At 48.5% G+C, this 27,376-nt stretch overlaps 1 protein-coding gene across 2 annotated transcripts in view; it reads right to left on the bottom strand.

Moving 5' to 3' along the window:
• CRAMP1 (cramped chromatin regulator 1) overlaps positions 1-27,376 on the bottom strand; it is a 1,243,281-nt gene that overhangs the window by 174,120 nt on the left and 1,041,785 nt on the right. For both annotated transcript variants that reach the window (XM_086941303.1, XM_086941302.1), the window contains exon 19: positions 16,967-17,131. In XM_086941303.1, coding sequence (XP_086797429.1) covers positions 16,967-17,131 — 165 coding nt within the window. The remainder of the gene's footprint in view (positions 1-16,966; positions 17,132-27,376) is intronic.

The following is a 27,376-nucleotide window of genomic DNA, read 5'->3' as shown; positions in this document are numbered from 1 at the left end:
GTATGACGATTCAAAAACACATGGAGATCTCCCAGCAAAATTTAAAAACAATAAATAGGTGGCTACGTTATAGCTCTGCTCTCACTATGTGGTGATCAATAATTCACTGTATGTTAACTACAAATGCAAATTCGCAAATTCTCACCGCTGCCAGCGATGTTAGATTTGGGGTCTCTGGTTGGCGCAAGTATTTACTTGTGACCAGCAGGGACCTTCTCCTCTAAGTCAGGGCGAAGGATGACGCCTTTAGAATTACCCTTTCTCACCCTCTAGGTGCGTGGCGTGAGCAGCCAAGGCTAATCTTCAGGCGTTATTGGATTAAGCACTTGTAGGTACACACAGTAAATCCATTAATCCCCCCACAAATGGACACCAGTCTGATTATGTAAAAATACTTCTTATTTATGTAAAAATATATCTACACAGGCAGTGACTTATCACAAGACCAATATAACGTTTCTTAACTTGGGCCACAAGATATCAGATAATGGCAAGGGTTCTTTTCGAGTGTAAGATGCTTCTTAATAGTCCTTTTTACTTCAAAAATAGTTCTGTTACTTATTTGGTCACACTTTCCAGCACTGGGGCACGGGTTGGGCTGTCTGTGTGGCTCGTAGCGCTTCCCTGCGCTTCGTACGGGCAGAGAAGCGGAGTACTGCTGACTACCACGCTTCTCGCGAAGCGCCGCGTACGGCGCTGCTGATCCCAAGGCAGGGTACGAGTCGTACGGCTCTGGGGCGACTCGCATTCGGATGCGAAGGGGGAGCTTTTCAGGCCGTGTACGCGCCGAATGCGGTCAGCGGTCAAGGCGGGCAGCTGGGAGCGTACTGGGCACGGCTGAGGCGCAAAGGGATTACGGGGAAATAAAATGTTGCGGGCCCCGAGCCCGTGGTGTGCTGGTTCGTGCTGGTGCGCGACGTCCACGCTTGACTCAGTCTACTAAGCAGGCAGACGTGTTGGTGCGCTTCGTGCACGGGACGTACCTTGGAGTCTGTAAAGGCAGCAGGCTGGTTCTCAAAGGCAGGCGCGGCACGGGGGCCTCCGGTATGGTCTGTACGGTGGCGGATTCCCTCGATGTGCGGCGCGGCCTCTCCACAGGTCAGAGGGCACAGCCTGGTGCGTTCGCAGCGCACGGGCGGCCGTCCAGGCTTGTGAGTGCGCTCGTAGAGACCAGGATTCCGGCGGGAGGGGGGAAGACAAGGACTCCAGTAATGAGAAGGGGCAGAGGAGCAGGCGGCCTGACCCGAGGGGCAGAGAGCGGCTCTTGGGCAGAGCTAGGCTCTCAACGGGCTCCTATACTTCTACTCAGTATTTTTTGTTCTTTCAGGCCAGGGGGGCCTTTGCATAGCCTAATTCAGTTTTTAATCACTCTGGTGAGCTGTTCCTGGCTTTTCCTTTCAGTGTGAGGGGCAGGCACATCAGACGCTCCACAGGAGGTGGAGCCAGCATTGTGATGACAGGGGCAGCCAGGAGTACTCTGTTGACAGTCCTCCCTCTTCCTGGGCCAGGTGTCGGGCTGAGTCATCAGTCGCTCCCCAGGAGGTGGAGCCAGCATTGTGGTGGCAGAGCACAGCCCTATTCAGAGTCCAGGGGCACTCCCACCTCCCACTAAGGTGTAATCCTTGCTTTCAGCACCTGTCATCCCCCAGCCCTGTCACTTATACAACCCAGACAGCAGATACACATCCTAGCAGAGGCAGGCTGAAATGGTTAGGCAACAAATGCTAGCTTTCTAAAAGTAGCATTTGCAAACACAGGATATTAAAATAAACTTTACTAAAAGAAGTATTTTATTATTCTGAGTTCAGGCATACTAAACTTGACTTTCTACCATGTTCCCTGAAGCCCGCTGGGATTATAGGGTGTAATAATTCCAGCAGCCCATCTTGGCCTAAGAGAACAGGTAGCCTTACAATAGTGAAAAACGAAATTGGCCGTAATTCACATCAGGGCTTGTCCTACCTTACACTTACAATGCACCCTGCCCTAGGGCCTACCATAGGGGTGACTAATATGAAGCAAAGGGAAGGTTTTGATGCTGGCTAGTGTGTGCACTTGCCCAGTCAGCATGACAGTACCAGACTGCACACAGGTTCTGCAATGGCAGACCCTAGATACATTTTAAAAGGGCTGCTTCTGTGGGTGGCGCAACCAGCGCTGCAGGCCCACTAGCAGTATTGGCCTTTACAAGCCCTGGCACTCCTGGTGCACTCTACTGGGGACTGACAGTAAATCCAATGAACCAATCATGGAAATCAATCACATATACATTTTGCACAGGGAGAGCATATGCACTTTAGCACTGGTCAGCAGTGGTAAAGTGCCCAGAGTCATTAAACCAACAAATACAGGTCAGAGAGAATATTGGAGGAAGGCAAAAAGTTCAGGGATGACTCAACCAAGAGGGCCAAGTCCAACAATGGTGCAGAAGGAAATGCATTAGGGATGACTTTACTTGTAGAAACCTGGACAACCAAGTTCTCTGGGGTTAGGAGCGGAGTCAGAAAGGCCGGCTCTTCAGGAGCTGGACAAGGTCACCAAGCTATTGGGCGACTGACCGAAGAAACATTACACAACTTCGATCATAATGCCTTCAGGGGATTGTTAAGGTCTCGTTTGATTTTTTTTGTTTAAATTTGTTTATTGGGTTTTAAACAATCTTGCATCATGACAGTAGATCTCAATACATTAATACATTTTTGTAATAAACAGTCGAAATGCAAATCCTGTGCTCATAGCTACCATTCTAGTATATATTATTTGTCAATTTTGCATATATTCTGACCGGGTCAGTGCATATCATGGTGAACTGCAGTGGCAACATTGTACAGCCTATAATGAAGCACCGTTGGGTGTACCCAACACGTCGCCTTCGGGTCGTCTGTGATAACGCGTCATGACCGGGGAAGGATTACCGTTCTAGGCGCACTTGACTGGATCGCTGTTGTGTGAAGTTCCCAATGTTGTCCGGTCAAATCATACCAATATTCCTTTCCAATTAAAACATTGGCCGGGTTTTCCGCCAGCCCAACTATCAACTGTTTCCAACTGTTGGGATAAACTATAGGAAAGTAGGGTGTCGGGGGGAGTTTCCTAGCTACGAACTAATAGGATCATTCATCGTGATGGTTTAAGTTCTTCGGTGGAGCATGGAGGTACATCAGGATATGTGTGGAAAGGGATTAGGGGTTACAACCTCTGTGGCATTCCCTCTGTTGTCTGTGGGGGAGTTCTATGCGCGTCTGCTACCCAGGTGTGATCCTAGGCTGGATGTGTCTCTCGTGGTCCCTCTGCGTCGGGGGTGATTGGAAGAGCCGGCTGGGTCTGAGACTGTTCATCTGCGAGAGGCTCAGGTGGGTTCGTTTCATGTGTAAACATATGTATTAACGGAGCCCATTCTAAGGAGATAGGGTGTTTGCGGATCCCTCTCAGTTCTTCTTCCCGGAGTGTCTCTTCCTCTGCATTTCCCCATTTTTTCACAGCCCCAATCCAGGCTGCTTCTGAGGGCCCAGTGTGGGACCTCCAGTGCATGGCTATTCCCCTTTTTGCTAGTAGTATGACTAGGGACATAAAGCGGCATTGCATTTTTTCGGTCCTCCTCCTGCGTAAGATCCCAAGAGCACATGCCTCCCATGTAGACATATTCGTGATATGTGTTGTGTCCTGTAGTGTCCAATGAACCCTATCCCAGTATCCATGAATAGTGGGGCAATTCCAAAACATGTGTCTGAAGTCCGCTTCAGGGGTTTGATAACGGGGGCATGCAAAGTGTGTGTCGGGGAAGAACTGATGAAGACGATGCAGTGTGAGATATGCTCTGTGGAGGATGTTGAATTGTATGTTCCGGAATTGAGCATTCCTGGATATCTTTTTGGGGTATTCTAAGGCTGCGCTCCATTCCCTATGTCTGTTTCCCACTTCTGACGTAGGGGCTGTAGCGTTGGGGGATCAGTTAAGCACAGCTAAGTGACCAAATGGCACCCCACCCCCATGTGCAAAATAGCATGGATCACTGGATGCGTCGGGGGCTCCTCTGTGTTGGGGTTCCAGTACCGTTGGCTGCTATCTATGAGCTGTCTATGCATTAAAAATTGCCCGGGTGGGAAGTCGTATTGCTCGACCATCTGAGCAAACATCTTGAGCTGTCCCTCTTCAAACAAGGACTCCACCTCCGTGACTGCCAAGTCTGTCCAGACTCGTAGTGCACCCTCTGTGTAATATTTGTCACCTCTGGGGTAGCCCACCAGTGGTAGCAAAGGCGAGTATGGGGGCTTATCTTTTGATAGACGGTGTACCCTCATCATGCAGGCGCGGGCTATTAACACCTGTAGCGGCCGAAAATGTACTGGCTTAGTACCTGGCATCAATAACCTACGGAGTGCTGTTAATGGTGTATGTCCCTCTACAGCAGGGGTATTCAAACTGTGGGGCACAACCCCCAGGGGGGCCGCACCTTCACAGTGTCACTTCTGCCCTGGCCACCAGGGCTTCAGACCCCCTCCTTCCCCATTCTGTGTCTCAGCCAGGGCTGCTGCAGTGCAGCTCGCGCTCCTGGGGCCTCGGCTGGGCAGTGTCTGGAGTCTTATCTCCGGCAGAGTTTTTCACAGGTCTTTAAAGACCTTTAGCATATTTACATGCCTTTGTTAACTTATTACCAAAGCTTAGTTTTTTATGGTTCCAGTACCCCCTAGGCCCCCACTCTGCCTATTCCTTACATTTGTATTTTTACACTTACTACTGTAGTGTGAGAATGCATTTAATGAAAAGAAATATAAAGTTGGGTTGCCAAAAGAAACATGCCTGCTATGTGTTGTTTAAAGATCCTGCAGAGACCTGCTCTTTTTTTTGTTGTAAATATCTTTTTATTGCAGCATAACAGGTGATGTAATCCAACATTTGCATTATTTCCACTGTTGTCTCTTATACATATAGACCTCCATCCTATGTATCACACAGCCATTGAGCTCACAACCCGGGGGTCGAGCGGCGCAGTAGAGGATAGTGGTCCGTGGTGGAGGATACATCCTGGTGCAATGACAACCAGTCAGCTGGGAAATGGCAGTGACGCTTTTCTAACCTAACAAACCCCTCTCGTGCACAATGTCCAGTAGGATCAGTAGCCTTTCCTCTCCTTTTCCGAACAACAACCCCTCGCCCTACCCATTCCTCCCAACCCCTCCTGCCCCCCTCTCCCTTCGCCTCTGCAGAGACCTGCTCTTGACACTAAATTGAGTTATAAATAAAAAAGTATGTATTAATTAGTTATGTGACTTTTCTGTCTTTATTCTCTTTAATTATTAGTCATAGATCATTGAGGCATCCCTAGTACACAATTAAAAGTGCTTTCTATTTATATTTGCTGTTCTAAATATTCACAGAGAAATGCAAAAAATACAGCTGTAGGTGACTGCTTATTTCTGGGCCATCAAAATAATGAGATGGTAACCCTAATCATTAGACTGTAAGTTTGTTGCAGGATCAGCACATTATTTCCTCCACCCTCGAACCCTGATGAATGCCATTATAGCAATAGTTTAACTTATATCTGAAACCCTACGCTTCAAGTTTCTGGGAATGCACCCTGCTTTCAGACTACTCACTTCTCATTCTCGTCTTCACTTTCACCCTGCACTCCCAGCGATCACCATGCACTCACACTGATCACCATGCACTCACACTGATCACCATGCACTCACACTGATCACCATGCACTCACACTGATCACCATGCACTCACACTGATCACCATGCACTCACACTGATCACCATGCAATCACACTGATCACCATGCAATCACACTGATCACCATGCAATCACACTGATCACCATGCAATCACACTGATCACCATGCAATCACACTGATCACCATGCAATCACACTGATCACCATACAATCACACTGATCACCATGCACTCACACTTTCACCATGCACTCACACTTTCACCATGCACTCACACTATCACCATGCACTCACACTATCACCATGCACTCACACTATCACCATGCACTCACACTATCACCATGCACTCACACTATCACCACGCACTCACACTATCACCATGCACTCACACTATCACCATGCACTCACACCATCACCATGCACTCACACCATCACCATGCACTCACACCATCACCATGCACTCACACCATCACCATGCACTCACACCATCACCATGCACTCATACCAATCACCATGCACTCACACCATTCACCCACTCACCCTGCACTCACAGTGATCACCATGCACTCACAGTGATCACCATGCACTCACACTGATCACCATGCACTCACACTGATCACCATGCACTCACACTGATCACCATGCACTCACACTGATCACCATGCACTCACACTGATCACCATGCACTCACACTGATCACCATGCACTCACACTGATCACCATGCACTCACACTGATCACAGTGCACTCACCCTGATCACAGTGCACTCACACTGATCACCATGCACTCACACTGATCACCATGCACTCACACCATCACCATGCACTCACACCATCACCATGCACTCACACCATCACCATGCACTCACACCATCACCATGCACTCATATAAATCACCATGCACTCACACCATTCACCCACTCACCCTGCACTCACAGTGATCATAATGTACTCACACTGATCACCATGCACTCACACTGATCACCATGCACTCACACTGATCACCATGCACTCACACTGATCACCATGCACTCACACTGATCACCATGCACTCACACTGATCACAGTGCACTCACACTGATCACAGTGCACTCACACTGATCACAGTGCACTCACACTGATCACAGTGCACTCAAACTGATCGCCGTGCACTCACAACATTCACCCACTCACCCTGTACTCACAGTGATCACAATGCAGTCACAGTGATCACAATGCAGTCACACTGATCAACATGCACTCACAACATTCACCGACTCACACCAATCACCATGCACTCACACCATTCACCCACTCACCCTGCACTCACAGTGATCACAATGCACTCACAGTGATCACAATGCACTCACACTGATCACCATGCACTCACACTGATCACCATGCACTCACACTGATCACCATGCACTCACACTATCACCATGCACTCACACTATCACCATGCACTCACACTATCACCATGCACTCACACTATCACCATGCACTCACACTATCACCATGCACTCACACTATCACCATGCACTCACACTATCACCATGCACTCACACTATCACCATGCACTCACACCATCACCATGCACTCACACCATCACCATGCACTCACACCATCACCATGCACTCACACCATCACCATGCACTCACACCATCACCATGCACTCATCACCATGCACTCATCACCATGCACTCACACCATCACCATGCACTCACACCATCACCATGCACTCACACCATCACCATGCACTCACACCATCACCATGCACTCACACCATCACCATGCACTCACACCATCACCATGCACTCACACCATCACCATGCACTCACACCATCACCATGCACTCACACCATCACTATGCACTCACACTGATCACTATGCACTCACACTGATCACCATGCACTCACACTGATCACCATGCACTCACACTGATCACCATGCACTCACACTGATCACCATGCACTCACACTGATCACCATGCACTCACACTGATCACCATGCACTCACACTGATCACCATGCACTCACACCGATCACCATGCACTCACAACATTCACCTACTCACCCTGCACTCACAGTGATCATAACGTACTAACAGTGATCACAATGCACTCACACTGATCACAGTGCACTCACACTGATCACAGTGCACTCACACTGATCACAGTGCACTCAAACTGATCGCCGTGCACTCACAACATTCACCCACTCACCCTGTACTCACAGTGATCACAATGCAGTCACAGTGATCACAATGCAGTCACACTGATCACAATGCAGTCACACTGATCAACATGCACTCACAACATTCACCGACTCACACCAATCACCATGCACTCACACCATTCACCCACTCACCCTGCACTCACAGTGATCATAATGTACTCACAGTGATCACAATGCACTCACACTGATCACCATGCACTCACACTGATCACCATGCACTCACACTGATCACCATGCACTCACACTGATCACCATGCACTCACACTGATCACCATGCACTCACACTGATCACCATGCACTCACACTATCACCATGCACTCACACTATCACCATGCACTCACACTATCACCATGCACTCACACTATCACCATGCACTCACACTATCACCATGCACTCACACTATCACCATGCACTCACACTGATCACCATGCACTCACACTGATCACCATGCACTCACACTGATCACCATGCACTCACACTGATCACCATGCACTCACACTATCACCATGCACTCACACTATCACCATGCACTCACACTATCACCATGCACTCACACTATCACCATGCAATCACCATGCACTCACACCATCACCATGCACTCACACCATCACCATGCACTCACACCATCACCATGCACTCACACCATCACCATGCACTCACACCATCACCATGCACTCACACCATCACCATGCACTCACACCATCACCATGCACTCACACCATCACCATGCACTCACACCATCACCATGCACTCACACCATCACCATGCACTCACACCGATCACCATGCACTCACACCGATCACCATGCACTCACACTGATCACCATGCACTCACACTGATCACCATGCACTCACACTGATCACCATGCACTCACAACATTCACCTACTCACCCTGCACTCACAGTGATCATAATGTACTCACAGTGATCACAATGCACTCACACTGATCACCATGCACTCACAACATTCACCCGCTCACCCTGTTCTCAAAGTGATCACTCTGCACTAAAACTTTGCTTGCATTGTTCTCTGTACCCCACCCTGCAGTCACACTTCTCACCCTTACTGCTCAATCTGTAGCTCACTCAAACAAGGCCATCACTAACCATGCACTAATTCGTCCCACTCTGCACTTACAGCCGAACCCAAATTCATATGGTCACCTCACTCACCCTGAAGTCACTCCTTTTACCCTACTCTCACACTGTTGCATTGCTCACCGTGCAGTCACATGGGCACTCTTGTCACCCACACAGTGCAGAAGATTAAAGTGCCTGGTACAAAGAAGATGTACCATGCACATCACAGAACTGAGTGTGAGTAAACTATGAGTAGCGCTATAACAAAATGAAATGTTTGTCAGACAGGTGCTATAGAGAGATGGTGTATTGTTGGTGAGTAGTAGTGAGGGAATTCATGGAGAAGGTGGAAAGACTGTTGCACCTTGTGCGACCAGTGCTTGGACAAGCCCTGGCTGGAAGTGTTAAGCTCCCCCCCACCCCTCGAAGTTCGGGTCTAGTGGATCCCCTGCTTCTGCCTATTATTTACATTTGTAGTGCGCTACTGTTACCAAAAGGTGTCCTGGGGCTAATAACCATCTGCCTGCAATGTGAGAGAGGGATTCGGGGTTGGGGGAGTAGAGAAGAGAGGGATGGAAGGAAGGGAGTGAGAGGAAAGGGGCATGGGTAAACTGCTTAACTCTGCACAAGACCGCCACGGTTTGAATGCACCCTTGCTGCTCCCGGCCATGGCCAGGTGAGCTTCTAATGTGGCAGCGCGTATTCCTGCGGATTGGGAGGCCCTTCACAGAGGTTGACTAGACACCTTTCTGATGTTAATTGCTGTATTTTGGTTATAAACTGGTACTGATGTGGTGAAATCTTTCCTCAGTATTACTGTGTTTAAAAAAATTCTAAATAATCAAGCAATGCTACCCCAAAATACGCAGCATCACAGAACATTATTTACATTTTCTACTCACACAATTTAGTCAAGCCTGTCGCATAATTTGGTCCTCACCTTCCTCATAACCAAGAGGTTTAGAAATTTTTGTCAGAAGGGGGTCCTTACGCTTGAAAATGTTGACAGGGGGGTCTCTGCATCCAAAAGTTTGAGGACCTCTGCTCTACAGTGACCGTCTCCCCTGTGTGGCGCCCGGCCATCCAAGTCGATAACCACTGTAATTGCGCTGCCAAAAAGTATGCCTCAAATGCTGGCGCTCTCAATCCCCCCTCTGTTGTGGGCAAGTACAGCGTTGATAACGCAACTCTGTGCCGACCGCCCCCCCCCCCCCCCCCCCCCCCAGATCAGTTCTGTGAGAAGGCTGTCTAGTTCCTTAAAGAAGGAGAATGGCGGAATTACTGGGAGGTTAGTGAAGTGATACAGAAGACGGGGGACCATTATCATTTTCGCTATGGCTACCCGTCCAATAGGAGCTAAGGGTAATGTTTTCCAAAACCCCACCGCTGACCGTAACCCCGCCAATGCCTTACGATGATTCCCTTCATACAAATCGTCAGGGGTGTGGAATAATCGCACTCCCAGATATCTGGGTGCCTCTCCATTCCATGCGAGGTACTGAGATCCAATCTGTACTTCGAACGTGGCCAAAAGGGGACTTAGCGGGTATATCGTAGATTTTTCCCAGTTCCCCTTAAGGCCGAAGCCTCCGCGAAGTCTCCAAGAGTCTTCCAGATAGGCGTTAGATCTCGAGTGGCATCGCTGACATAGATTAATTAGTCGTCCGCGTATAACGACACACATTGCATCGTGTCTGCAAGTGGGATTCCCCAGTCCATGCACTCCAGTCTCAAACGGATCGCCAGGGGTTACACCGCCAGTGCGAAAAGGAGGGGAGACAGCGGGCATCCCTGTCTGGTCCCTCTTTCCACTGCGAACCCTGGGGAGATGTATTTGCCCATTCTAACTCGAGTGGTGAGGTTCGTATATAGGAGCTTTGTGTATGCCATCAGCCCTGGTCCAATGTTGAGTTTCTGAAGGACTTCAAATAAATATGGCCACAGCAAGGTATCGAACGCCTTTTCAAGGTCTAGTATTAGGCATGCCGCGTTGGGGAACCGCCCCCCCCCCCTGTATATGGAATAGTCTGCGTATGTTTTGCGACGTATTACGCCGTGGGACGAAGCCGCATCGGTCTGGGTCGACCAGTGGGGTTAGGATTTGAGCAACCCTGTCTGCCAGTATTTTGCCTAATATTTTGCAGTACACGTTGAGTAATGTAATGGGCCTGTAAGAGGACGGAAGTGTTGGGTCTCTGTGTGGTTTCAGGAATGTGACTATTACCGATTCCCTAAGGGATCCTGCCAGTTCGCCCCTATCGAGTGCATCATTGTACATAGTGACCATACGCGGGACTAACTGGGCTGAGAATGTGCTATAATATTCAAGGGGAAAGCCATCCAATCCTGGGGCTTTGTTGCGGGCCAACGCTCTGATCGCCTGAGTGACATCTGCGTATTTTATCCTTTTGTCTAACTGTTTTTGATCCGCTTGCGGGACCTGAGGAAGTGACAATGGATGCAGAAATGTATTAATCGCTTGCGGGTCTCCTTGCACCGGTGTCCGATAAATGTTAGAAATAGGCGTGGAAAACTTGTAATGTTTCGGATTGTGAGCTCCGGAGCACTCCTGTCTGATCCCTCACCTCTGTAATTGGTTTTACCTCCGGGTCCTGTTTGGCAAGCCAGGCTATTAGTGTTCCTCCCCTGTCCCCCTCCCGATGTGCCCTGGCGGCGCAGACCCTAAAATTATACTTGCCGAGGTCCCTTAGTGTTGCTGTGTATGTTTTTTTGGCGGCGGCTATCTGCTCTGTGGTGGCCTCCCCACTATCTTCTTTTTTCAAGAGAGTTGCCAAAGTTTGTTCTGTGTCTTGTAGTTTTTTCTCAAGTGTTCTGTGCACCCCTACCACCTTTTGAATGCACTGCCCTCTTGCTACTACATTACTGGCATCCCATTCTATTGACCGTGAAGATGCTGTTCCCGCGTTTAGTGTGAAGTGTTCCTGAATATGGTCTCCGTGCTCATGCTTGAACACCTGATCCGTGAGGCACTCCTGCGGTAACCTCCACGTGGGAATGGGGGGGGAGTGAGGTGGCTTCCATCTGAGGGTCGGGGTGTGTGCGTCGTGATAAGACAGTACCCTTCCTAGATAATCCGTGTGTTGTACTTTGGGGAGTAGGACAGTAGAGCATAAAAAACGGTCTAGGCGCACTCGTACGTCATGGGGGATAGAGTGAAAAGAGTACAGCTTGGAGGTAGTGTGGCGCGCTCTCTATGCATCTATCAGTGCCCAGTGTTTCACCCATATGGTAAAAAGCTTGGTTTGCCTATATATCGGTGAATGTGCCGGCGGGGGGTGGGACCTGTCCAGGTTGGTGTCCAGAATGCAGTTATAGTCACTGCCAAGTATCCATGGGGTGAGAGTGTGTTGAGATAGCGTCCCCGTGAGACGGTCCCAGAATGCGGCCTGTTCTATATTAGGGGCATATATGCTACCTATTAACACTGATTGACCGTCTAATAATCCCCCTATCATTGCAAATCGACCTTCTTTATCTATTAGTCGCACCTGCTCCTTGAATCTGGTTCCCGGCCTGATCCAGACCAGTGCTCCCCTGGCGAACGCTGAATACCCAGTGGCACATGTTGTACCCCTCCATTTTCTACGAAGACGCTCTACCTCCGCCGCTGTCAGATAGGTCTCCTGTAGGAGAGCTATGTGTGCCTGCTGTCTCTTTATGTAAGCATATACTGCATAGCGCTTGCTTGCTGTATGCATTCCCCGTACATTTAGTGTGAGAAGTGTGATGTCAGTGTTAGGGATTCTCGCCGTCATGTGTGTTACTGTTTATCCTCTATGCTCCACCTGTCTGCATCGCCGCCCTCCACCTCTTTTGAGTCGTCCCAGCTATTCACTCCCCTGGGGATCCTAGGATGGTAGGTTAACGGGGAGAACTTAAAAACATATTTCGGGAAACATTCCCAACTTATGGGCCTATTGTTCAAAACAATAAGCCCTAACTATGCATCTCGTATTGTCTCTAGTCCGTTACGTTTGGGGGGTGCTTATGCGCCTTCACTGCAGGTCAGTGTCGTCGCTGCCCACTTCTTATTGTAGAAGTGATTACGCCTGCCATGGTTCTGTCTTTTTCTACATTGCTCATGTCATTTGATGATCAATGCCGTTGTGAGATGCTCTGCCCCCTGCCGCGTCGCTAACTCCATATTCATCATATCAGAGTGTCGGCTGTTTGTGGAGTCATGAGAGGTGGTGTCATTGAGCCCTCTCTAGAGGTATGCACCTCACTGAGTTCCTCCTCTGATGTGAAGATGTGTGGACCCCGGTCCTCCTCTGAACCTTTGCTTGTGCGTTTGGCCTCCGCCGCCTCTTGTAGGGCTCTTCTGCGCTCCGCTATTATTTGTTCCAGGTCAGGGGAGCTTCTGGTATTGGGAGCCAATGGGCGATTTAGCTGTGTGAGAGCGATCCGTTTGGGCCGTTGTCTTCGCCCATTGCGGGGTCGTTGGGTCTGAGTCTGTGCGGTCGGTCAGTTCTCCAATATGTTGCTCCACCCAATTCCCCGCCTCTGCCGTGTCGGTGAAGAAATGCGTGGACCCGCCGTGGATGATCTTCAGACGGGCCGGGAACAGGAGTGCATATTGTATGTTATTTTGACGGAGGGTGCGTTTCACTGCAAGGAACGTGGCTCGTTCTCGCTGTACCGCCTGAGAATAGTCCGGGAACAGCATCACCTGTTTGTACTCCACTCTGAGTGTCTTCCCTTGTCTGGCCGCTCGTAGTATTGTATCCCTGTCCTGATAATGAAGCAATTTCAGCAGAAACGGTCGGGCGGGGATCCCGGACGAGGCTTCTGAGCCGGAACCCTGTACGCTCTCTCGACCGAGAAGAACGGTGATAGGTCCTGTGCTTGGGCAAATGTTCTGATCCATGTTTCTATGTACCATATTGGGTCCGCCCCATCCACACCCTCCGGCAAATTAAGGATCTGTATATTGCTCCGGGGTGACCGGCCTTCCAAGTCATCCGTCTTGCGTTCTAAGGACTTCACTTTGGGCTGTAGTTCTTTAATGGCTTCCTGATGTGTCTGAATTTGTGGTTCCACCACTTGTAGTGTCCTTTTCCTTGCTTGACTCGATCTGCCAGTTTCCGATGATCGTCCCGCAGTAAGTTGATGTCTGTGGCGAGCTCACCGAACTTGCACTCCATAGTCACTCAGGATTGTTCTATCGCCGCCAGAACTTTGTCGAGTTTGGCCGACATGGTGTGCGAGTGTGCGGGTTCCGCATCCTGTTTTGCAACCGAGGGAGCCGGAGAAGACGGTCTTCCTGACCCCGGGGCCGGAGTCGTGGCTGTGTTCCATTGTTTCCCCATGTTCGGGCCGGGTCGATATTGATCCCGGTTAGTGTTGTCCGCACAACAATCTTGTGGGTATCTCCTAGTGGCGCCACCTGCCTCGTGCTAGTCTTTCTGTACCAGTGCGAGTTGTGGCAATCCAGGGATGCGGTCACTGCTGGTCCGTTAATCTGGTTCTTTTTGGGGACCCCGGGCCTCTACTGCCCCGTAGCAGTGGGGGTGCGCAAAAAGCGGAGGCGTCGCTTCTTCGCGGATCTCTTGTCGCTCTCCGCTTCCGTACTTCACTGTCAACCTCCACCGACTCCCATCGTGCCAGCGTGTGTCTGGTGTACCTTTTTCATGGCCCTTCTCAATATTCTCAGGCTTTGTGGCTATACTCAGGGGTGTCCTTCAGAGCTGTCAGTTTCCTGCCAGTGTTTCTTGCTCCCGCTCACTATTGCTGCAGATAAGAGTCTGATCCACCTACCCGGGCCCCCGCTCATCCACCTTCCCTTATTGTCCTCTGGTTCCCCCAGTGACTGTCCTCCTTTTTCCTTCTGGACGCTCTGTCTTCTGCTGTTGTAGACCGGTACCGCGTTGCTGGCCCAAGGTTCGAAATCCCCGAAGGTTCGCACTCCTCCCGGCTACGCCACCTGTTATGTATCCTACAGGGCTCTCAGGCCACTATTGTTCTCTGGATGACCTGTCCTCTGTGGCTATGTGGATCGCATCTTCGCGAGGCCCGTAGCATAGGAGGTGCTGAGGTATGCTTCACCTCGGGAGGAGGGGGCGGGGGCAGAGGGTATGGGGGTCGTGCCTTTCCCGGCCCTCTGCTGCCACTCTCCGCCGAGCGCCACTCTATGAACCAGCCGCCTCAATTCCCGCGCCGAGGTTGGTCAATCTTCCACGCACTGGCTTCCCCACGCTCGTTCGCCCAGGTGATTCGAGGTCCCACCGGCCCTCCGGGGGTACTCACTGCGGATTCCGGCCAGTTGGGGGTTCCCTTCCCTTTCTCTTCTCCTCGGGCCTCACCAATAGTAGCCGATGGGCGCCGCCATGTTGTGTCCTTATCTCCGTTGGTAGGCTGACCCCGATCCTCGATGTCTGCCGCTACGTAGTCTCACCTCCGGACCTCACTGGGGCACAGCGGGCTGCCACTGACAGCACGGCTCTTCCCGCAGAGGATTCAGGAGGTTTCACGGGGTTGCAGCTCCGTCTTGCATCAGCGGTCGATGGGCGCCGCCATTTTGTGTCCCTGTCTCCGTTTACAGGCCGACCTCGATTCTCAATGTCCGCTGCTATGCTGTCCCCCCCCGGACCTTGTTGGGGCACAGCAGGCTTCCACTGGCATTGCGGTCTTCCCCGCTGAGGATTCAGGAGGTTTCTCAGGGCTACAGCTCCGTCACATATCAGCGGCCAACGGGTGCCGCCATTTTAGGGCTGTGTTGACATTTTCGGGTTGGTTCCGTTCTTCGGTATTTGCGCCCGGTCGACCACAGTTTCAGGCGCTCCGCTGGAGCACAACAGGCAACCGCATTCACCGCGGTCCTTCCAGCTGAGAATCAGTTAGTTTGTGCAGGGCTACATTGTTGTCTCGTGGGCAGACGAACGGAGCACTAAGGGAGTGCGTCCGCCATCTTGGCTGGCGTGGTCACGCCCCCCGTTAAGGTCTCGTTTGATGTTAAGAAGGACTCTGACGTAGCAGCCCAGGCTGCAAGATCTCCATCAATAAGTTGACTTTTGTATAAATAGTTGTAAGTCTAGTACTATTGCCATTGTGTGAACAACACACTGGGAAAGAGGCAATTTTTTAAGTTGTGGGGGTGTTGGGACGTGAAGTCGGGGAGACTGACTGTCTCACAAGAGGTTTATAGGCCAATAGCATTTTGTAAATCCAGGTAATGTCCAGCTTCAGTATAATGCCATGCGGACTAAGTTGCCCGCCTCCTCAAGGTTATCATCGTGTGGGATATTCTGGAGTCTGAATGTGCGGACTGCAATAGAAACTGCTTGGAAAAAAGTAATAATATGGATCTAGTGTGAATTCTTGAGATATTCATGAGGTTTTCAATTTGTTGAAAGTAGATGCATAACTTTGGGCAAATTGATTGTTTTTTCTGGCTTTGCACCTGCTTGCCCTGAATTTAAAAAATAAAATAAAAAGAAGACTGAAGCAACCAGAATGTCCTGCAGCACTGGTATTCATTGTTGTATGTAATGAGAAATGCATGTAAAGAGGTATACTGGTACTGCCTGAGGGGCTGAGCAACAAATGATATTGGGCATTTACACTTCAGTTACCAACTTTAATTTCTCATCATCCTTGTACACTCAAAAGATGTAAGATCATACTGGTATATTCTGTTGCTCTAATGCGTCGAGGAAATCCCATCCATTAAAACAAAAAACCACCATGCCCCGCTCTAACTGCCAGTTTCCACCAATGACAGTCATAACAAAATCATGAACTTTTAAAAGTAATAACTTCCAAAACATGCTCCACAAACCAAACAAAGATTAATATTAGCTCACCCACTTAACAGCAGAAAAATATTCTTTTTTTGTAAATACCACAAAAACAGATATTATGATGATCACGGAGAGTTATTATGTATGACCTCAAGCAAACATCTCCCTGAATGTACAAAATTCTCTGTTCTCTTGCTTTTATTATAGCACCAATTTTTCGTTGAGTAGGTACTCACAGAATAGACTGCTGAGTGACGAATCAGTGGAGTCATTGGGGTACCAATGTGGATCATGACTAGGAGAGGCAATCCAGTTCTGATGTGGGCTGGACGAAGGAGAAGGAAGGCTCTTTGAACTGTCACTCCCATTGAGCTTAGCAGGAGATAGTGTTGTCCCTTCACCTGCAAGAAGGGAATCAAATTACACATAAAACCAAGCAAAATCGTATGTCCTTAATATTACAACTAGTATTAATGCACATACCGGGGGCCAAAATCTGTGGTAATGTTAAAACTGGAGAATAACTCTCATCAATAAATAACGTTATGGATCAGATAATATGTTCTAAAGCTGCATATAACAGACCGCTTTGAAAGATCATTTACATTGATGGAAATAAAAAAAAAGGTGGACAATATAGTAATTCAAACCGCATCAGGGTGCAGAGATGAGAAAGGCAAACACTGCCAGAAGCTGTGCAGATACTGCTATGACTTGTGGATATTGTAATTCAGAAGTAGCAGCCGCAAAACATTCCAGCCACTCATTTTGCCAATCAATACTTCCAGAAATTATCCAAAACTCAGGTGGGAAATAGCATGTTGCTAAGACACAAACCCACTTTTAAGGGAAGAGGGGCAGGATGGTGCTTCTTAATATTCAACTAAGTGTGAGCCAAAGAATGTGAAGCAACAGGTAGGTCCACCATGGAACCCGTCATCCTGGAGCCAAAGGTAGCTAATGGGGAACTGTGGTGCTTGTAAGATTAACTAATCACAGCGACAGAGTCTGAAAGCAAGCACTGAGCAAGAGGATTCAGGACCACATTATGATGCTTCTTCAGGGAAGGAGCTACCACCCAATGAAGGAATTAGGTACTCACCTGTAACTTCATTTCTCAATCATTGGTATCTTTTATATATCAATCTGCTTGAATCATTTCCCATCTTCAGACTGGGAATCCCATGTACATTAAGATAGGAGTATACAGGTAAAAACACATGCACCAATCCTCGTTACTACACTTTGAGCGGACACCTGCTATATTCCATGACAATATCCTGAAATTGGTGATCATCCTTCCAAGATTTACTTGCCCCTTTGCTTCGTCATCAGCACCGAAGGGGAGAAGGGTGGGGATAGGTAATGTCACTTTCCCATCCGCCCCCACTGAGTTAACTTCTGGTGGGGCTTTGGACAAACTTAACAAATATGGCAGGATCTGAGAAGGCTTTATTTGAAGATGATAATGACTATTATTCCTGCACCAGACACAGAAACACTTACACGTAGTGTTGTATGCCTTATGGGTCGCAAGAGTAGGAACCTGAGCAATAATCTGTTTGCACTTTTGTGGGAGATCCATATGGAAATACTCTAAGCGGTCGGGTACCATGTTGTCAAATTTAGAGACTTGGGATAGTGGAAAAGATGTTTGGACAATAACCTGTGATGCACCTTCAAAGGAATGGAGGGATGTGCTGACAACTGCAGCAGCTCACTGTACCAGTAGTGGTGAAGCCACGCCATGAGCAATGAACATAAGATTGCAATGGTCTATCTTCAAGTTCTTCAACACCCTGGGGATCAGGGAAAAAGGAGGAAAAATGCAGGCAAAAGTCTTTGACCAACTGATTGAAAGAGCATTGCCCATTGTCTCTGGATTCCATAACCTGCATACGAAGCAGGGGCATTTTTTGTTTGTTTGGAGGGGCAAACAGATCGATTGTGGGGTGACCCTACTGATTGAAAATGTAATCCACCTTTTCCTGTCCTGATTTCCACTTGTAACAATAGGTCATTTGCCTGGTGAGTGCATTCACCTGTTTGTTCTGGCAGACTGGTAGATGTTCCAGAGCAATGCGAGAAATGGCCCAATTCCACTGTAACTGAGCTTCTTCTGAAACGGTCTCGGGCCTTGGCCCTTCCTGCTTGGCTATGTAGAACATGGATGTTGAGTTGTCTGTTCCGGGTAGGATCAGCTGACCAGACAATCTGGGGAGGAACACTTGTAACCCTATTCTTATGGTGTGAATTCCAACACACTGATGTGGAGCTTTTTCTCTGTATATGACTAAATGTCTCTGGTAGAAACCTCTTGCAGGTGGGCTCCCCATCGTCCATGGATGCATCCATGGTGAGCAATAACGTACGAGTTACTTACCTTCGGTAACAATGTATCTGGTAGAGACTATTCTAGCCGCAGATTCCTTAACGTAAAATTATCCCCAGGCATGAGACTGGATCTGGGATTTTTGCCACAGCATCCCTGCACGCCGGAATCAATTCACTCCACCCTGGCGTTGTCTGCTTACGTGACGCTAGCGAGGTCACAAAAGTCCCACGTGCCTACGTCAGTTTTCTTCGGAGAACATTTCCACGCCACAACGGGGAGCCATCAGACAAAACTGTGAGAGTATAGGAACAGTGTGCGAAAGAGCAGAAAATGGAAAAAGGAATGGTGAGGAACACCACCATAAGGAGCAGCACCAGACACTGCAGGACTCAAAGGCAGGGAAAGAAGAAAGAACAGAGCACAGCCCTGAACAGCAACCCTGCCAGTACGGAGATATCCCCACCCGGAGACAAAGAATATATGAAAAAATGTCATAACATGCAGCAGGACCAAAACCCCAACCAATAACAATGAAGGCGAACCAGTCCAGGACAAACAAGGCAGGACAAGACTCCAAGACAGCCCCATCACAGAATGTGGCAACCCCAATAAAGAACAGGGGCAGAGGCACGGGCAAAAGACCCCAACCTAGAAGATAGCAAAGGGTCCAGAACCCCTAGTAATGAAAGGGGTAAGGGGGGGTGTGTAGAAGGTAGGCCCCAACCTGGGGCAACTAGAGCACAAGGGCACAGAAGTACCTATAAACCTACCCTCCAATGTGCCAAAAAGGGAGGGAAGGAACAAATAAACAGGACGAACATCCTGTCAGAAAGAGCAACAGAAAGCAGTCACTGAAGACAAAGCCACACACAGGGAGGCGAATGCAGAAGACCAAGACAAAGGTCCTCGCAGAACGGGGGAGGAAGGGCGGGCCGTGAAGGAATCTGCGGCTAGAATCGTCCCTACCAGATACATTGTTACCGATGGTAAGTAACTCGTACAACTGATAGAGACTACTAACCGCAGATTCATTAACGTAGAATAGATACCCTAGACATACCCAAGGGGAAGGAGGGTCTACGAGAGGACCCCACCAGCCTGGACATAATAGAGGGTCCCACAGGGGACAAGTCCAAAAGACAGGTAAAAGAGCCCTGTCCCCCCAGGCAAGGGGAACCCCTGCATCGAGAAGACCACCAACCCCAGAGCGAATGCTGGAAGACAAGGAGAGGCAGCCCGCCGTCGATTAGCAGGAGAAACGAGGGCAAGGTGAAAGGAGGCCAGAGCGCCCCACACCCATTCAAGGTATCAAGAACCTCCCCCAGAAGCCCCAAGGCCCAAACAAGGAAGAGGAGCACCTAGGAAGATGAGCAACCTAGAGACTCCAAGGAGAAGAGGTAGAGCAAAGCCAAGCCCCCCACCAGGAACACACCCAGTGAAGAGGGCAGTCAGGCCTAACACAGCCAGAAGGCAACAGGCCAGACAGAACAGCGCCTTCAACAATAAGGCAGGCGGAAGCAGAAAGGGTAGTCCAAGGTCACCCAGGAAGTACCACCCAACATCCTGCAGAGACAGACTGCGCCAGAAGAGAGATAAGGAACTCAAGAACCAGCTCAACCCTTAGGAAGGAGAGGCAGAACTGAAGGCAGGGTTCACTGGAAGAATCGGACAAGGCAAGGAGGACTGTCCGGCTAAAGTGCCAGAAGGCACAATGGTGCATAAAACAGTAGGTCGGCACCGGCAAGAACAGCCAGACGCAGACACCACCACAGAACGGTGCATTCAGGGCAAGCCAGACGCCAGCCGAAGACAGAGGCCAGGAAGAACATGCAGGGCCAGGACACGTCCCCAAGACAGAAGTCCGCACACACGGCCCAAAAAGAAGGAGAAATAGGCAGAGCCATGATGCAAGGCCACAGACAGCAGGCCAGACCAGGCCAACAATGCAGCGACCCCGGAGAAAGACAGCCCGGGACGCAACTCAAGCTAATCCAAATCTGTCAGCAAGAGGATTGCACCTGCAACATACCGTAACCCCACGGAGAGCAGAGGCCTGAAAGGCGACCACATCTCCCCAGCACATGACAGAGCTATATAATAGCTACCATTACCCCACATAGGGCATGTCACGTCCCAAGAGTGTTATTGGAGTCTTGGTTCTTCTTTCAGTCCCTGAAGCAATTACTGAATCTGGTCTAGTATGACAAGTTGGAGCTGAATCTGGGGCTTTGCATTTCTTTTCCAGACGAGGTGTCCCGGCTAGAAAGGTAGCAAGAGTTGTTCATTAATTTCCAACCTTCTGATCAGACAGTCAAAAATAGGTATGGATGTAACATATTTCTGAAAGTGCGCTTTAAAGTCGAAGAGAAAATGTGGTGATCTACAGGGGCCATTGGTAGATTGATTTTCTTGGCAACCCTTGCACTCAACACATGAGAATTGGTGATATCTGTAGCATCTTGTGGAATTTCCACCTGGGACAATTAAATCTCAGCCATTATCATCCCTACCATCACTGCCTGCTGGAAGTTCACACTCCCCCCTTCAACATCAGAATAGGTAGAACCATTAGACTAAACATCATCCATGCCTCACCATGAACTGATCCCCTTGGGGTTGGAGGCGGTAGCGGGGATGGCTGTCTTGAAGGCAAAACTGGCAAAGAAGCAGTCGGAGAATGCGGAAGGATGTGAGCAGCAGGGAAGCCCATGCTACAATTATTAGTTACTTGATGATGTAATAACTGTAGTAAAAGTATCCATCATTTGTAGCAACTTTGATAAGAAGGCCACTGGCACTCAGACGACACCCGTCTCCCTACAGTATCTAGGTGGTTTCTGCCTTAAATCCATTTGAGTACTTATAGTATTGCTGACACACACATTCACTAAAGGACTACTCAGCATCCAGTGCATCCCCTTCAAAATCAAGGACATTTCTGACATCCAATTGTGTTCGGCTGTAAGCGGTCAGTGAGGCATAATCGTTAGTCTCTTATTCCAGGTTTGATTGCAGTAATTGTACTGGTGGCACATCCATGACCTTCAAAGTTGAAAAGAAATTCCCCCATGTTTATTATTGACTTTGTGGATCCCAACAGTGATGCCGTCAAATGTATTGTCGTCATCAATGGTCTCTTCACGGTCAGTGGAATGCTCAAAGTAGAAGGTGTGGTATCTTTGTTGGTGACTATGGGGTTGAGGTTTTTGAGGACGATTGTCTCATTGTTGACCAGGTTTCCTTCAAAGATGTAGGCTTTTTTTTGTAACAGGTAAGTCTCTGTAGCGCTTAGATCGGGGTTTGTCAGGAGAGAAGGTGGCTGCAAGCGCTGTAACAAATTGATCATGCTCAGGAAACTGTAAAAGCTTCCTCCTGTGCGCTGTCTTCATGGAAGTGCTAGGTGGGGCACTTCTCACAGAAGCCTCCCCTGAAGAGGGAGTATCTCTTTTAGAGGAAGGACAATTCTCTTTATTCATAAGAAATAATGCCAAACAGCTTTCTCTGTCCTTAAGAGTTTCGGTGGAGAAAGACTTACAGATATTGCAATCTCCTGACTTATGTTTAAGATAAAGACAATAATACATTGAGTGTGCGGCTCATCAGTGTAAATGTTTTTGCTGCGGAAAGTTAAACAGGTTTTAAAAAGAGATCTCATCTTCTTGTCAGCCATGGCGCCAGTTAGTGACAGTTGCTTGTCAGTAAAATGATATCCCTGGTCTAAAAATTGGAACAATCTTACCTAAAAACAACTTAAAGAACAGTAGTGCTGAAAATTGGGCTGGTTCAAATCCAGGGCAGACTAAAATGGAAACAATTTAAGGTTCACTGATAAGTTAGAGCGAGCTCTGACAAGGGGACTCCCTCATCCAATGTGCAGTGGTCTCAAGGGGGAGTAAGAGTGCTTAGGCTTTCACCTCATTGGCTGAAGTTTGGTGGCTTTCAAATGAGGTGGATGTGTTCATAAATATATTATGTTGTTTGAGGCCTATGGCCTTTTTACATTATATACTGTATGTTGAATGTTTTTACACAGTATAATGCTATTTTAATGTACTGGGGATTCCCAGCCTGACGGGGAATGATTCAAGCATGTGAATATATAAACAAGCATTGGCATAGCCAATTAGTCTTGCCTTCGCGACCTTATACGTGTTTAGCCATGCAGCACATTATCACCCACCGGGCAGATTTCTGTAATGGAACTAGTACTAATGTAAAGTGCTTTGATACCTTTATTCGCACTACATGTGCGCAGTGAAGTGACGTAAGGGTAGTGGCATGGTGTGGAATGTCGTGGTGAGTTGTGATTTGATGTGTGTTGGTGGGATGTATGTGTGTAGCGTGTTTTGCTGGGGTGTATGTTGGTGGTATATGTAAGTAATTTAATGTTGCTGAATTTACCAACTTCAGAAGGATGGGATGCAGAGAGTACCGTCCTCAGATTAAACCTCTTGACCTTCTGATCACTGCATCTTCTAACGGTGACTGTTGTCCTCGCAGAACCATCCTATTGTGTTTATAGCACTTGTTGGAATATTCCCATATTGCTGGCGAGTTCACTCTGTTGATTTGTATGAACTCAGATAGCCACGCTTCAGCATGCTTCTGACAACAGGCAGCTATTATATATAAACATCTCTTCCAGATGCAGAACTGTCTGACCTGGTCTGGAGGTACAGCCAGCTCATATTCAAATGCAGAGCGGAAGAAAGCCCGCAGAGTAGCAGAAATTAGCGTTTGTTTAAATCCTAAATGTATTTCACACTAACTAAAAAAAAGCTGTTCGCGCAGGAAGGAGTTGAACTGCTCAACCCCGGAGAGCTGAAAGGACAGGAGCAGGACATGGTTATCACAGCACGTACCTCCTTCCCAGGCGAAGTCCGGCATGGCCTTCAGTGTCGGAAGGATGCAGCTACTCACAGCACTGAGCGAGGACAGAGAGAACACACAATCAAGGGAAGATGTGGTGTGTCAAAGGCTTCTTCGTGAAAGTGAGCCGCTGTGAACTCTCACAGTGAAAGAAGGCCCCCTCTGAGGCTGACCGCGAGCAGGCAAATGCAAACAGCTCTTTTCAAGCACTCGTGCTTGTGCTGGCATCCACCTTGAGGAAGAGAGCCGCGGCATGCCTTCAATCGGTTTTCAATTAGCGTGGCCGCGTGCACCACTGCTCGCTCCAGCAAGGTGGATGCCAGCACAAGCCCTTGAAAAAAGGAGACCAATTTCTAAAGGTCATCTCCTAGAGCAGCGCATGCGCGCTGCATAGGAGAGACCTATAAAAGGTCCAATGTTGGAGATGAAAGCTTTCTTGAAGAGGATAACTGAGACTCAGTGTGGGCCACTGCTTGCACTTGCAGCATTCCTTTGATATATGGCCTTCTCAAACAAAAAGTGAGGCAGGTTTCTTTCACTTGCTCTAGTATTAAAGCACTTTACGCACCAACTTGGTAGTCCTCTCATGGAGAACCACCTATCTAATGAGTGAGACAGCTAGACTCTACCACTTTTGGGCTGGGTGGTGAAGGAAGAATTGGGAGTTAGACTTGCCATTAGGCTGGCACTAGGATGAAGGTCAGCCAAAGGAAGAGCTAGGCTTTACTCCCCAAAGACCTTCTTGAAAAAGACTGAGATTGGTGTACAACTCTCTCTTCAGTAAAAAGAAAGATCCAAAGACTCAACTGAATTACACAAGTTTACCGGTAAACTCCCAAGAGCAGCCATCACCTCCAGGCCTTCCCATCAAACTGACATAACATTCGATCAGTTTGTCAAGTGTTGCATAAAAGACACATCCCAAAAACATTCTTACTGCGTATCTCCTTCCTGTAACATATTAATGAAGCATGTACATAGAATAAAATTACACTATCTTAAATAACTATAAAAATACTATTGCATCAACTATATATAGCGCATAATCTGCAATGAAATAGTGTGTACATTAAACAGGGTTAAATGGTCTAAAAATTCTTTAGACTTATAATTCCTTTTTAGCCAGTCGCACAAGTTACTTACCTTCGGTAACGATATATCTGTAAGAAACAGTAGTTAGTGTTAGATTCCTTACCTTAGAATATCCCCAGGCGTCAGACTGGATCTGGAAAGTTTTGCGTAGCAGTACCCTAGCGCGTAGGTAGGCGTCGTCTGCGGCTCTGCGTCCGTCGTCTGCGTCGTGATCGCCGGGATGACGTTAGAGTACTTGGACATCGCCCTCACGGGCGGACGTCAGTTCTGGTACATAGCTTTCCGTGCCAGGAACGCAGAGCCATGCCAGAGACCGACACTGGTGCCATGAAACTAGGGCCCTGAAAGGGAGATACCTTAACCCTAGATATCGGTTCGCAGAACGGGGAGGATGGGTGGAACGGTAAGAAATCTAACACCAACTACTGTTTCTTACAGAAATATCGTTACCGAAGGTAAGTAACTAGTGCATCTGGAAGAAACGGATGTTCGATTCCTTACCTTAGAATAGATACCCCAGCAATACCAACCCCGGTGGTGGGTCTGCGAACCAAGATCACACCGGAAAGTCCTGGAGAAGGGAACGGCTGAAAAAGCCACCTCTCCGGACTTGGCAGTCCAGGCAGTAGTGTCTAGTGAACGTGTGCAGCAAGGCCCAAGTAGCTGCCTGACAGATGCCCTGCAAGGAGACTCCCAGACCCAGGGCAGTAGTAGCCGCCGTGGCCCGAGTCGAATGGGCTCTGAGCCCAACAGGAGGCTCCTTTTTCGCCAAGGAATAACAGACCTTGATGCTCAACACGACTCACCAAGAGATGGTCCGCATGTGCACCGCCCGTCCCTTCTTAGCGCCCATTTAACCAACAAAGAGCTGGTGGTTCACCCGGAACTGGCGTGTGCTGTCTAGATAGAACGAGAGCGCACATTTTGGGTACAGACGGCGGAGCCTCTCTTCCTCCTTCGAAGGATGCCGAGGTGGAAAGAAGGTGGGTAAGGTGATTGACTGCCCGATATGAAAGGCTGTAACCACCTTGGGCAGGAAAGAAGGACGAGTTCTCAAGACAACTTTGTCCGGATGGACAGAGAGGAAAGGAGTCTTAGAAGATAGAGCCTGGAGCTCACTCACTCTCCTGGCAGAGGTGATGGCAACCAGGAACGAAGTCTTAAGAGTCAGAAGACGAAAAGGGCAATTGTGAAGTGGCTCGAAAGGAGTGCACATCAAATAGGTTAGAACAAGGTTCAAGTCCCACTGAGGCAGCACGAAAGGAACAGGGGGGAATGTGTGTGTGTGATGCCTTTAAGAAATCTATTTACGACAGGGGACTTGAAAAGAGATGGCTGATCAGGAAGCCTCAAGAAGGCTGAAATGGCAGAGAGGTAGCTTTTGATAGTGCCCAGAGCAGAGCCCTGCTGAGCAAGAGAAAGAAGAAAGGGGGGGCAGAGAGAGGATCCACAGCCTTTGCTGTGCACCTGATGGGATATGAATACGATGAATACATGATATTGGCCTAATATATACAATATAACCCTATAACCGTTCTGTAGCATTGCATTATTCACATAGTATTATTATAGTTAGGACGATTCACTCTAGTGTTGCCTAAACCTATTGGTATGACCGGAGCCATCTTGTTTCGTTTCTCTGTCTCCAATGCCGTTTCTCTGAAATTACGTGATTAGGCTTTCTGCACAAAACCACTATGGCAGACCGAGCTGTCTACTCCACTCGTTAGTTTGTAGCTCAGGGAAACCCAAGGTCACACCTGCCCTTCTTGTGGGATGTGAAAGAACAACAGGAGTAAAACCCATAAACCACGTTGGGATGGATGTAGGATGTGTATAAGAAACAATTCCCAACAGGTATCAATTTAAGGCAGTTTAATGATGTATGCAGTCAGCATTACATAAGAAAGAAACAAGGAGACTTCATGCGGTTTAAGAGCTTGTTATTCACCAATTACAAAAAAGGGCGTTTCACATGGAAATACAGTTAGGCGGCACTGTACAGAGAAAATCATGTGACAACCCGAACGGGTTGCTGCCTAACTGTATTTCCATGTGAAACACCCTTTTTTGAATTGGTGAATAACAAGCTCTTAAACCGCATGAGTCTCCTTGTTTCTTTCTTCTTGTGGGATGCGCACATTCTAGCAGAGCCCGTTCTTGCACTCCTCGAGCTACAGATAGAAAGGGAGGCACCTTACTGACCTGCCCGGAATAGCCTAGGCCCAGCTACTAGCAATCAATTGTGCCTTATATGGGTCTTCCTGCTGGCTCACTGACAAGTTGTATTTTTCCTAGTAAGGTGACATCGTGCTATGTGTGAAACGTATATATGCTTTGCTCTGCTTGT

The sequence above is a fragment of the Lissotriton vulgaris genome, chromosome 10 (assembly GCF_964263255.1).
Source record: "Lissotriton vulgaris chromosome 10, aLisVul1.2, whole genome shotgun sequence".
Taxonomy (NCBI): Eukaryota; Metazoa; Chordata; class Amphibia; order Caudata; family Salamandridae; genus Lissotriton; species Lissotriton vulgaris.
The sequence above is the reverse complement of the archived record's forward strand: the minus strand, read 5'-3'. Positions and strand labels throughout refer to the sequence as shown.